The 12693-nt window shown below is 59.3% G+C and overlaps 1 protein-coding gene across 5 annotated transcripts in view; it reads right to left on the bottom strand.

Moving 5' to 3' along the window:
• Positions 1-257: 257 nt before the first annotated feature.
• Positions 258-12693, bottom strand: part of CTDP1 (CTD phosphatase subunit 1) — a 42080-nt gene continuing 29644 nt past the window's right edge. For 4 of the 5 annotated variants that reach the window (XM_032654446.1, XM_032654448.1, XM_032654449.1 and 1 more), the window contains 2 exons: positions 8273-8457; positions 258-993 (listed from right to left, as the gene is read on the bottom strand). In XM_032654446.1, coding sequence (XP_032510337.1) covers positions 852-993; positions 8273-8457 — 327 coding nt within the window. In that variant the 3' untranslated portion in view covers positions 258-851. The remainder of the gene's footprint in view (positions 994-8272; positions 8458-12693) is intronic. The other variant, XM_032654447.1, reaches the window with a different exon arrangement.

Raw genomic sequence — 12693 nt, forward strand, 5'->3', positions numbered from 1 at the left:
TATCATAAATCTAGTGATTAGAAACAACACCGGTCCTTGGCATTCCTAAAGCTTTGGTGCAGTAAGGGACAGACTAACAGCCACGGACCGGCTTGAGAGGGTCATCTGCTTTTCTGTTTCAGCGTCCAAGGGCCCGGTCATTCACCCAGGAATCGGCCCTGTGAGTGCCCTGGAGGGGAGTGGGACAGGGCAGCTCACCCACGCACGTGGCGCGAGAGCTGGATCCCGTGACGAGGGAACGGGGCAGAGCAGAAGGCTTACAAAAGGGACTTTTATTAAAGGAAAGAAAAATCTGTTTGGTGGGTCACGTATGAAATAGATATACAAAACTTTACATGCCCGCGAGGGCAGGGCCCTTTGTCCCGGCGCCCGCGGGAGCTGCAAGGCCCTGGGGGCAGCTGGGGGCCCCAGGCCTGTCCTCGTCACACGCCGATGCACGGCCTCGCTTGAAACCTGTGCATGTTCTGGTAGCTTCGGTCGTGAAAAAGCAGGAGGATGCTGGGCTGCTGCCGCCTCACCCCTCTGTCTGGTCGGACGCCCAGCCTTCACCCTAAGCAATGTGCTGCCTAGCTAAAGGAAAAACACCTCCCCACACCCCCCGTCTTCCTGATAAAAAGCCGCCAACTCCAGTCCCGCTGTGCGGCTCTGCTGGGCTCACCCAGGATCTTTGGCATGGCCGCGTTCCCTGCCCCGCTGTCCTTAACAAGCAGGCTTTCTTGTAGTGAAACTTCTAAAAACACCTCTTTCTGCAAAACAGTGTGTTTCTGCAGGTGGAGCTCTGCAAACAGACATGTCCCTCTGGAGGAGGAGCAGCTCCCAGGACGGAGGCGAGTCGAGTGCACGCCCCGCGGTCACATGAGGTCGCCAAGCTCGGCCTCCAGCGCGGCCGCCATCTCGTCCGCCTCCGAGCTGCCCCCCTCCTCGTCCTCGCAGCTGGACGCTCCGCTGGACTCGCTGGCTGCGTCCTCTTCGTTCAGCTTCCTCTTGTGGCCCCTGCAAGGGAAGCACACGCACCGTGAGATGCTCGTGGCGCACACGCTCCCCGGCCCCTCGGCCGCCAGCCCCCATGCTTCCGGAACAGCCCTGACAGCACAGGCTGGGCACCAAGGCAGCCTCCGTCTCCGGCAGGTAACGAAATACCCAGGACGTGTGAGGGTGGGGCCCGGAGCAAACTCGGTGGCTACGGCTGGAGCTGGACAAGCCGCTGGGAAGGGAGGCGGGGACAGCCGCCAGCAGACGGGTGTATGTTTTACATTCAGGTCTATGAAATCTATTTTGAGTTAACTGCTGAGTACATTTCTGACCGTGGGCTACGATTAATTATTCTGCATTTGGACATCAACAGTTTACAGCTGTTGTCGCACCATTTATCGAAAAGTTACGTAGGAATATATATACGCCACCCCCCCAACAACTACTATGGTTTGGGGAAACCTTCTGAAGGGAAGAAACCCCCCCAAAAGATTTACCTCTTAGAGACACAAAAGGCATCAAGCAGTCACAGACACACACGAGACTGGGAAAATGACGTGCAAGACTGTGACGTCTATAACCTAAGACCTGTAACACACACAGAAATTTCTACAACAGACAAGGAATAACCTAATTGTGAGAAACACTCCTCAAACAGAAAAGGGCAGTTGGCAGAAAAAAGGGCCAACGAACACTGAAAAAGATACTACGACGTAATCTGAAAAGCGAATCAAGGTGCCTGTCAGGAAGCACATTCAGCCCCCAGGCTGGCAGAAGTCAGAGGAGAGGGACCCCGGCCCCGGAGGGAGCACGTGACCCGAAGGGGAAGCGCGCGCTTACTGCGACCCAGCGCCGCCCCTGCCCAGCCGCTGCAGCCTGGCTCGGCAGCACTCGCGGCTGGAAGGGAAAGTAAACCCGAAAGAAACCCCTCCTCTCGGGTCCCGGCGGCACCGGGAGGAGGTCGGTGCAGGAAGGGGGCGCGGATGGGAAGCGACCCGGCGGCTGGGAGGGCGCCAGGGTCTGGACAAGAGGACGGAGCCGTGTGGACCCTGTGATGTGCTTTCAGGACAAACACCGACCAAGGTGGCTGCTCGAGCACAGCCACGGCTGGGACACGGCGCCCGGGCCTCGCCAACTCGAGCCAAATCTGAGCAGACATGCGGCCCGAGGGTCCAGCCCCTCAGACACACTGCAAGGTTAACTCTGGATTTGCGAGAGATGGTGGAACCGAAGACGGTGTTAAGCGTAAAGCGTAAATAATCTGAGGCGCTCACACGATTCCCCTTCGCTGAGTGAACACAACAGATAAACTTAGAAACGACGTGTAGATGGAACCGTTTAGAGGGACTGCTTTCTCCTAACCCCAACGACACCCACGCTCCACGGGGCAGGGCCCAGCACCGCCTCCCAGGGACACAGCCGGGCGGTCACGTGTGTGTGTGCGCGTGTAGTGGTAACACACGCGAGAGCAGAGCAGAGTCAGCCCCCCCAGGCCTGAGTTGTGCTCAGCTGCGGGTGGCGGGCAGAGGGGGCTGAACCCCACCTTCCAGGCCCGCACTTGTGGCTGCACCGCCGGCGGTGCTGAGAGCACGTGCGGACGTGGTCTGTCCTCGAGGCTCCTCCCCGACCGCCCTCCACCTCCGGCGTGTTCCGCCTCCTGGGTGTCCCCGGGGCGGGTGCCGCTCGTGCTGTAAAGCAGATCCCCGTCTTCCGGTCACGGAGGGGACGAGCTTCCAGGAAGTACCAAATCCAAGGGCAAAGAGGAGGTGTTCCCGTGACTGGTGAGGAAGCCCCCAGGTCCAGGAAGGGCCGGGCCCTCTGCCTGTGTACAGAGACCCTCACGCACCCCGAGCTGCTGCAACAAGGAAGCCGAGGCTGAGTCAGTGGACGGCGCCCGGCTGCGTCGGCCGGGGTTGGTGCTCTCCTGCGGCGACGGGCTGCACAGGGTGTCCCCCCCACCCCCCAGGGCGACGCCAGCTAACAGCTAGGCAGGACCCCACGGCTGTCGCAGCCTCTGTGCAGAGAGACAAATGTCGACTGTGCTGAGCCCGGCTGGTCCTGCGGGAGAGACCCTGGGACCTCGGAGTCCGCTCGCGTGGCCGTGTCCGGGGGCCTGGGGACCAGGGTCGGGGGCCACAGCGGCAGTGCCTTGTGCTGGGAAGAGCAAAACCTTCAGTCTCGGTTAAACAATGTTTGGAGTATTCCTATATCCAACACAGTTGAGTTTTAGTAATTAAAGATCACCTCAAAGACTGGACACAGCTGCAAGTCATGGTTAATAAATGCCTAAAATTGATACCAGCTTCCTTTCCTCTCAGCAGAGCCTGCAATAATTGTATTCTGTTTTCACAACCAACAGCACAGTCCCCTAGAGAAACGCTAACAGATTTAATTTGGGGAAAATTTAAGGCTCAAGAATCAGCTCAGATTCAACGTGGAATAAAGCAAGAACGTGAACAGGAACATAAATCACGTATGTACGTTTCCTCCCTCACGTCCCAGCCTCTGAGCTCTTTGCTGTAAAGAGGCACGTGGACCCGCACCTGAAGTCTGCTGTTTAATAAGATGCACAATTATGGCAAATAAACACACATTATTATTTCATACCGGTGTCTAACCGACAAGATCAAACAATCCATAATGCATTTATTTTTCAAATTGCTGGTTACAACCAGCTTGCTATTTTTGGCAGAAAGAAAAAGAACAGAGCAGCACGGCAGGTGGTAAGGTCACTATTTTACCTAACAAAAGCTGTTTCAGGTGCGTGTGTGCATGTGTCCACGTGCCCACAGGGGAGCACCTGCCCTGGGGTGAGGAAGGCCGTCCGGACCCCGAGGCAGAGAGGATGCGCGTGGGCTCCTGCCTGCCCTGTCCGGTCACGACGGCGGAGGCTCTGCTGCTTCTTCAAAGAGGTGCACGCGTAGGTCACTGTAACACAACACCGGGCTCCAGGGCGTGTGCTCAGGTCAGGGCCACAGGGCGAGAGGGCACTTTCCAAGGAAAAATCGTACGGGCCACACCTGTTCAACTGTTTCTGAAAAGCCTGAGAACTCAGGTGACGTCACCTATTTTGAGACAAAGTCTTCTGACCCCTGTCCTGGTCTTGGCTTCCTGCATCTTTGCCGTGGAGCGTGCAGATGGGGACCTCTGAGCTGGGCTCTAGGTGTAGAAGTGTGGACGCTTTGGATTTTCCCATAGTAGCGTTTTTACTTGAAAAACAGGTCCTGAGCTCCCGGGATGTGTCAGATGACGTTCCCCGTCACATTTGGGAAGGTGCCAGTCATTACGTCCCCGGCAGTCCTGCCACGTGCGCGCCGAGGGCCTGGCGGTGCCGTCTGAGACGCTGTCCCCAGAACCCTTCGGCAGTTCTCAGTCTCCGCGGCTCTGGGAACGTATCCCGTCTGTTCCTCTGATACACGGTCGCCCTCTCGGGCAGCTTCTCTGGCCTCTTCTGTCTTGTCTGTGGATCATTCTTCTGTCTCTCCGATGTCTCGTGATTCTTTTTGCTGGAAACTGGACGTTTTAGTTACTGCGTTGCAGCCACTCCGGGCCCTGGTCTCCCTCCCCCCAGGGCGGGGCTGTTCTGGGGAAGCTGCTGCACCGGCACCAGCCCCGCCCCCCCCCCCCCCCAACAGCGCAACGTCTCTGGGGTCCAGCCTTGGGCGCGGGCTCAGCGCAGGGAGAGAGAAAGGCACACACAACTAAAACAGCGCCGCTTTTTATCCACCACACTGCAGGGCCCAGAAGCCGTCACGAAGCACCGTGGCAGGGAGCGTGGGGGACAGCCAGCCCCCTCACCATCAGCACGACCCTCCACGGTCGGAGGGCAACTCAAAGCGGCTACCAGGTCAAGAGTGCGAAGGCCTTCCGACCTCGGCGATCCTGCCTTCAGAAACCGACTGTGTGTGATGAGCTTACGCACGCAAAGGGCTGGGGCCCAGGGTGTCACCACGGTGCTGTCGGCTACGGCAGGTTAAACATCACAAATCGACACACGAATCGACGGGAAGCCACGTGCCCACGTGACAGAAGGGCAGCTCCTGGGCCACAGCCTGGGGAATTTACAACCTGAGCCAAGCACCTCGGTCCCAGGGCCACCAGCTGGCAGCGCAGACAGAAGGTGTCCGACGGCAAGGCAGCGACAGGGTGGAGGTGGAGGGCTGGCTGCGAAGCGGCCTTCGGGCTCCACCGCGGCAGCAGAGCTGGGTCTGCTCTCTGGTCACAAACACCGGGCCCACGTCTCCTCCATCTTTAGAAATGACCAACGTCCCCAGCGTAGTAAAGACAGCCTTGCCTAGGTGACCACCCAGCACTGAGAACAGCTCTCACGCGTGAGGGCCTCTGCACAACTTCGCGCCGTCTGTCTACACGTTCGGCCGGGACCCCGGCCACCGCACCCCTGAGGAGAAGGGGAGGCGGCAGAGGACCGGGCGGTGGGAGCCCGGGACTCGGGTCAGGAGCTTCGCCTTTAGAAGTGGAGTGACGCCCCTGACTAGTTCACCACGGGACCAGGCGGGATGGGGAAGGTGCTGAGACTAAACTCTCTGGCACTTAGAGAACGGGCTTCGGGGACAGAGAGCCGGCTTCCGCTGGCCAAGCCGACCGCCCACGACACGAGACCCCAGGCCGAGTCTCCACGTCGCACGTCTCCTGCGAGTGGTGGGGCCAGGGCGGCCCACGACCTGCCTCAAGGAGAGGAAGTGACCCTCCAGCTGCCGTGTGTAAAACGGGCATCTGACGTGTGTTCATTTGAAAGAAGAGTGGATCGGTTCTCAGTGGACAAGCCCAAACCCCACCCCCGTCCTTCCATCAGAAGTCACCTTCAAGTTCCAGTGATATTAAGATCCCGTAGAAGAGCCTGGCCACTCAGGCCGGCGGGACATGCTGCCAACCGCTCGGGAGAAGCCAGGCTGCGACCCAGGGCGCAAGGCGCCAGCGCTCGCGGCAAAGGCCGTGGACCGAAATGTCCCGCAGGCAAGAAACAAACCCCCCACACGTGCCTGACTTAATTTCAAGTAAAAACGCTGCTATGGGAAAATCCAAAGCATCCACACCTAGAGCCCACTGACAAGAATAAAACACGTGCGAAAACTACATTCGCCAACTTCTGGGCAGAGAAAGGGATGAGCTCCCAAGCCCGATCACGGTGCCTCAGCCCCGAGGCAGGGCAGACTCGACGTCGGGTACAGGGAGACGCCGAGTGGCGGAGGGGCAGGCGGGGGTGGGAACAGGGTCTCTGGCCACCCGGGGGGAGGAGGCATTCGGGTGGACCCCGGGCTCTGGCCTCATCTCAGATTCCCACAGCGCTGAGGTCAAGGCCCACGGCACGGTGTGAAACAGCAGCTGCAGTGAGGGTGGTGAGGAGACCCGGGCCGGGGCGAAGGGGGGGCTCCCGATCACCACCCGCCCCACGCCCACCCCACGCTGGCCCAGCGCGGACCACAGCCCCGGCCCCGGCGCTGGACTCCCTGGCACCGTGCAGGGCTGAGAGGAGCCGCGGTGGACACCGAACCACCGCAGGCAAGGCTTTCTCCGCGTGGCCCGGAGCTACTTCACGTGTGGGCAGATGACTCCGTGGAGACAAAGGAGGCCGCAGGCCCCAGGACTCCGGCCCGTCCTTCCCAGTCTTAGAGAAAAGGCTCTGTCTTCCTCTTCACTTGGCACAGAAAACAGAATCAGGCAGGCGGAGCAGCCCAGCAGCAGTGGAACCGGGGCTCTGGGAGCGCACTCCTCAGAGGGGCCCCAGCTCCCCACGTCCCTCGAGAGCCCCACGGGGCCCTCACGCGGAGCTGAGGACGCAGCTGGGTCAAACAACTGTGTAAGGCAGGGGTCCCCAACCCCTGGGCCTTGGACTGGTCCGTGGCCTGTTAGGAACCGGGCCGCACGGCAGGAGGGGAGCGGCGGGCGAGCGAAGCTCCATCTCTGTTTACAGCAGCCCCCGTCGCTCGCATCACTGTCAGATCAGCGGCGACATTAGATTCTCAAGGGGGATGAACGCTGCGGGGAACTGCGCACGCGAGGGGTCCTGGCTGCACTCTCCTTATGAGCGTCTAATGCCTGATGATCTGGGGTGGAGCTGAGGTGGGGACGCTGGGACCCACTGGGGAGTGGCTGCAGGTACAGATCCTCATTAGCGGGGAGGTTTGGCTGCCCGGAGACCGTAATAAATCAGTGGCTCGCAGACTCATATCAAAACCCTATCAGTGCGTGGCAAGTGACCGCAAGCTCAGGGCTCCCGCTGATTCTGCACTGTGGGAAACTGTATACTTATTTCATCCCACGTTACAATGTAACAACAGAAACAGAGAATCACCCCGGAAGAAACCACCCCTCCCCTACCACAGGTTTGATCCCTGGCTGGGGAACTAAGATGCCACATGCTGCGAGGTACGGCAGAAACAAAACATCCATCCGTACGTATGTACATACGGAGACGTAAGTAAAGGAAAATACAATAAAAGGGAAAAGGAAGCACAGTCGTGCCGTCCTGCCTGACTCAGCGTCAGCACGTACAGTCCTAACAAGCCGAGTGACCCCGAGAGCAGACACTGGTGTTGGCAGCTGCCCTCGGCCCACGCCCTGCACACGCGTGAGGTCACGCGGGGTCCAGTTCTCACCACGACCTGCCTCTGAACGCGCGAAACCCTGGGGCTGCGAGCACACCGCGCAGCTGGACACAGAGCGCGGGGCCGCCGTCGGTGGACAGCACGCTGCTCCCGGCCGCGTCCCGTCCTGGGTCCACACACAGCAGCCCTCCAGACACGAGCGGGGACTCAGGGAGAGGAGCCCCACCGCAGGCTCCTGGGCCGCTGCGACCACACCTGGGCACGAACCACCACCTACAACAGACACTGCACTCTATGAAGGGGAAGAGTTACATCTGCCCAAATGGTAACTGAATCGTAAAAAACGATAAAAATCGGGGGCACCACGAACGTAATATTCTAAACAACCTGTAACGTGCTTTGTATGTTTCAGAAACAGGACAGTGACCTTTGCCCTCTCAGGACCACCCAGACCGACGTCTTTAGGTCTCTTAACCCCTTCACTATTGCCTTGAAAATGATACCCACACACCATGGTCCGTAACAACACTGGGAAGATACAACAGAATAACAACAGTGCCCTGATCAACACGGAAGGTGTCTGGCGCTTGGAAGGTGTCTGGCACTCGCGGGGCAGCGCACAGGCCCCCCCTCACCTGGGCAACCCCCCCGCCTCCCAGCCCCTCCCCTGCACCTGAGCCCCCCTCCGCTCCTGGGCCCCCGACTGCCCCCCTTCCTCTCGCAGGCCCCCTCACCTGGGCCCCCGGCCGTCTGCTGCATTCCTCTCGGTGGGTGGCGCTGACCTGAGCGTGGGCCCCCTCGGGGTCCCCAGGGCCTCGGGCTGCCCGGGCCTCGGTCCCCGCTGCTGGTCCTCCCGATCTCCTGGCTTCTTCTTCTCGCTGTCACTGTCATCGCTGCCCTCTCCCAGGATGTCATCCACCTAACGAAGGGCCAAGAGTCAGCACAAGATCACCTTTCTGAAGAATCCACGCAACGGCCCCTCCCTCGGGAGTGACAACACCGCAGATTTCTGCACGGGCCCCGCTTCCCGTGACTAAGCACGCAGGACACCCCGTAAAGCTCCAACACGGGGCCTGCCGCGAGACGGATGCTTACAACCAGCACCGAGGAGCGTGGACAAGGCCCACGGGGTGCACGACGGGAGGCAGAGGTGGCCTGGGCTGTCCCTCCTCCGCACCCACCTCGCCGGGTCCTGGGACCCACACGGCCGCGTGTGCGGTGCCTGCCCGTCTGTCTTCTCTGACAGACCTCAGGCTTAACTGTTCACAGACACGGCAAGGGAGGGGGGTTGGGGGGCAGGGGGCAGGGCCCCGACGACACCTGACGCCCACGACGGCGGACGGGGCGCTGGAAAGGGGAAGGCAGCGGTGAGAGGAGGCCGGGCCCATGTTTCCTGAACACGGACCCGCCAGCACCTTTTCCAGGAAGGAGCAGAGACCCCGTGTCCCGTCAGCTAGCATAACTGCGTTCTTATGGCCTCAGAGCGGGGTCATTACTTAACAAGTTTGATCTGTGAAGCTGCTTCACGTGTGCGAAGCGACAAGAGGTTTACTCGCCGGGCTCTGCCCCCGTGAGCTCCCAGCCAGAGCTCCCAAACCCCCGGAGTCTCCTGGACGAGGGAGCACCTTTGCTCTAATGAGGCAACCGTGGTGGACTCTGGGGTGGGGCCGGTCACCCAGAAGCACCAGCGGATGAGCGGCCTGGACCTTACCACCCCACCCCGCCCCCAGGGAGCCTCCCTAGAACCCCCTAGGCACAGGGCTCGGGGGCTTCTGGCCGGGACCCTCCCGACCTCACCCGTGTGCCCTTCACCCGCCGCCAGTCAGGCCTCGACCGCGTGCCCCATTCCGCGTTTCCCAAGTTCTCAGCCGCCCCGGCAGGGGCGTGGGAACCGACAGGCGGCCGGCTGGCCAGAAGGACGCGTGACAACCCGGGACCCCCCATTTACGACTGCGTCTGGCATCGGGGAGTCCCGTGGGCCGTGCGCGTCCTGTGCTTCTCGACTGCTGGCTGCGGCTGCGGGTGAAGGTCTCAGGGCGAAGCCAGGTGGGCACTGCCACACCCCCGGTCAACCAAGCAAGAGCGACTGTACACCAAACGCTCAGGGAACGACCCCCTGCGGCTCCAGCACAGCGCGGCTGGAACCCAGCTAACAGCCAGCACTCGAGGGCCGCGCGGCTTATGCGAGACAGAGGGCGGCCAGCGGGGGGGACGAGGGCTGCGCCCATGCGGGCTCTTGGGCTTTTGGAACTTTAAACTATGGGGCGGGATGGCTACTTTATCAAGCTCAGAAAACACGCCAAGGAAGGAAGGCTGTTAGGTGGACTTCACTCATGGGAACTCTGACTTCTTCCAGCAGACCACCCACTTCTAACTGAGCCCTGAGTCAGGGAGGCTCCCGTGGGGCCCAGAACCCAGGATGACCAGGGGATGCCCCCTCGGCACCCCTCCCACGCCCGCAGCACCCTCCTGGGTGTGCGCCCTGCACACCCGCTGCTCCCCGTGGCTCTACTGGGCCCGCTTCCCTGTGAGTCGTGGACTCCCAGTGCGTGGCAGGGACACCCCGGGGAAGGCACCGCAAACGGGACAGAAAGGGTTCCAACCCTCTGATTAAATTCGAGGGCGGGGGGGGGGGAACACTCACTCTACAGAGCAGCGACCACCAGCCACACCCTGAGCGCTCAGGCCAAGGCTGACGTCTTTGAACCACTGTATCCAATTTCAAGTCTATCAACAAGCAGTCTAGGGAGTTACAATGCGCAGGGACCTCACAAGTTAAAATACGGAAACATTTTAATTGACAGTTAAAGTGTTGGCTTTATCGTCAGGGGTCACAAGATCTTCACACGTAATATATCCTCTCGGGTTAAACTAAAGGCACCTAACAAAAAGCATCTAATTGTATTAATTCTAACAGGTTACTGGCACTTACACTTCACCGGTATATTTAGATGGCTGTACTTCATTTTGATAAGCAAACCTCCTCTTGTCAAATTTTGCTCTGAAAATACTTCAGGTCTTTAACTCTGCATCCCATCTTCGCAGGGGAAAAGAAAGAACTAAAAGAAGCCAATCATTTAAAATCTGCCCGAAGCACGCAATCCCAGCAGCGCAGAGACTGCGGGGCGACCCCAACCTGGGCCGCGTGCCGGGCCCCCCAACGATGGGCTCGCGGCTCGGTGGCATTAGCACCAGGCCTGGCGGACAGCACGGGCTCATCCCGCAGGAGGTCTGGTCTCAGTTAACCCTGCTTGGTGTGCTCCCGCCGGCTTCCCTCACATAAAGTTCTGTATGAGGACAACTTTGCACTTCCTGAAAAACAGGGATCTGTAATGAACCATTTACTTCGTAAATGTTGTTTTAAAAATGCTCGTGTAAATATTTTAAAATCTTAATTAAGGGAAAATCTAAAAGCAAGTATGTGAAGAGAAATACAAAATTCACTTTTTCCTCCAGTACTGAAATCTCTCAAAGGGCAAGCACGAATGACATCAAATGCTCTTGGGAATGTTTACATCCATCGACTTGGAAGATGCAAGTCATGAAGACTTAGTAAAACTCATCTCAGTTTCTGACCCGTGGAAGTGAGGCAGACGAGAGAGAAACAGAAGAAATGGAAACAGCAAGTCCAGGCCAAGAACGGCCAGAGGGGACACGGCCTCTTCCCAGCCCTGGTCCCAGCACTTTCTTCTCACCATTCTGTTACTTTGCCTGCAGAGGGAGGGAACCTGATGCGGCGAGGGCCGCGCACAGTGCATGAGTGAGCTACTCTAAGCGACTAAGAGCACTGCCTGTGAAGAGGACACACCTCCGAGGACCGCGTGCGTGAATTCTAAGCTCTGGTCTCAGGCAACGCGCTTCCGGTGAGGTAGAAATGATACCACCTGAAGGGTCTTTAGACCGACACCAACGTACTTCTCTCTTGGCCAGAAGAACAAACGTCCTGGTCATTCCCCTTAATATGCTGCATTCTCACGAAATAAAACCGAAAGCACTACTGGGCCTATTGAACTTAACTTTCTCTGATGAGCTCCTGTGGAAAAGGACCAGAAGGCAGCCGTGCACACACCCATGTGGTCGACCCTCGTCTAGACTCCACGCTTCAGGGGGACGCCACCAGAGTCCGCTGTCCCCTCGGCAGCAGCGGAGGGGACGCGCTCCTGGGGCCCACAGAGCCCTGCGTTCCGCAGGAAGCGCCCCGGTGGCCGGGCCCGACGGTCCCCGCGCGCTTGGCACCCACCTGCCCCCCACGGGCCGGCCCAGCAGAGGCTACGGAACAGGCCCTCTGGGAAGTGAGAGCCAGGCCAGGACGTGCCTCTACCTCACCGTCGGCACTACCGTGCTGTTTCCACGCGTGCGTTATCTTCAATCTCAAGTGTTTCTCCTGAAGCCCAACGTGCGGTACCTCAAAACACTGGAGTCCATGACAGCGACTGTGGGGCTGCCCACCTCCTGACACCCAGATGGCACGGCACGGTGGTAAGACACGCTGACTTTGGGAGCCTGTTCCCCACACTGACCCTGACGGCCCGCCCGGGAGCGCCCGCCCTGCCTCAGGCTCGGGTACAGTCCCGGGAAGAGAACCGACCTCACACGGGTGTCGAGGCTGACCGGGCTGCACAGAAACAGGACCACAGGGCGAGCCCAGCCAAGCAAAAGGACCGAAGACAAAAGGAGGAGACGATTCAGGTGGTTGTGAAAACAAACCATTAAACCTCTGCTCCTAAATTACGCAGTAAGATCACCCAGTACCCGAGAAACGCGTGCTCTGGCCTCGCATCAGCTCAGCTTAGCCCACACGCGGGGGGAGGAGGGCAAGCGGGCGTCAACCCCGACCCCCAACCCGTGACCATCTGAGTCCCGCTGGGCCGGCCTTTCCCACAGCCTGCTTCCATCCCAGGGGAGAAGGAGCCTGGATGTCGTGACCACCTTTGAAGAAATTCCACAACTGGCCAAACTAGTCTATGCCATCAAAGGCACTAAATTGAAGTCTTCCGCCAAATCTGCGGTTTTCAGCCATTATCTCCCCAAGTATTTTTTGTGCACCGATCTCTCCCTCTTATCAGCTCAGACGACACAAACATTCAACTTCTGATTTGACCCCGGTGTCCCTGAGACTCTGACCCCCCTGCCCGGTCTGCTTTCCTTGTTCCTC

The sequence above is a fragment of the Phocoena sinus genome, chromosome 14 (genome assembly GCF_008692025.1).
Source record: "Phocoena sinus isolate mPhoSin1 chromosome 14, mPhoSin1.pri, whole genome shotgun sequence".
Taxonomy (NCBI): Eukaryota; Metazoa; Chordata; class Mammalia; order Artiodactyla; family Phocoenidae; genus Phocoena; species Phocoena sinus.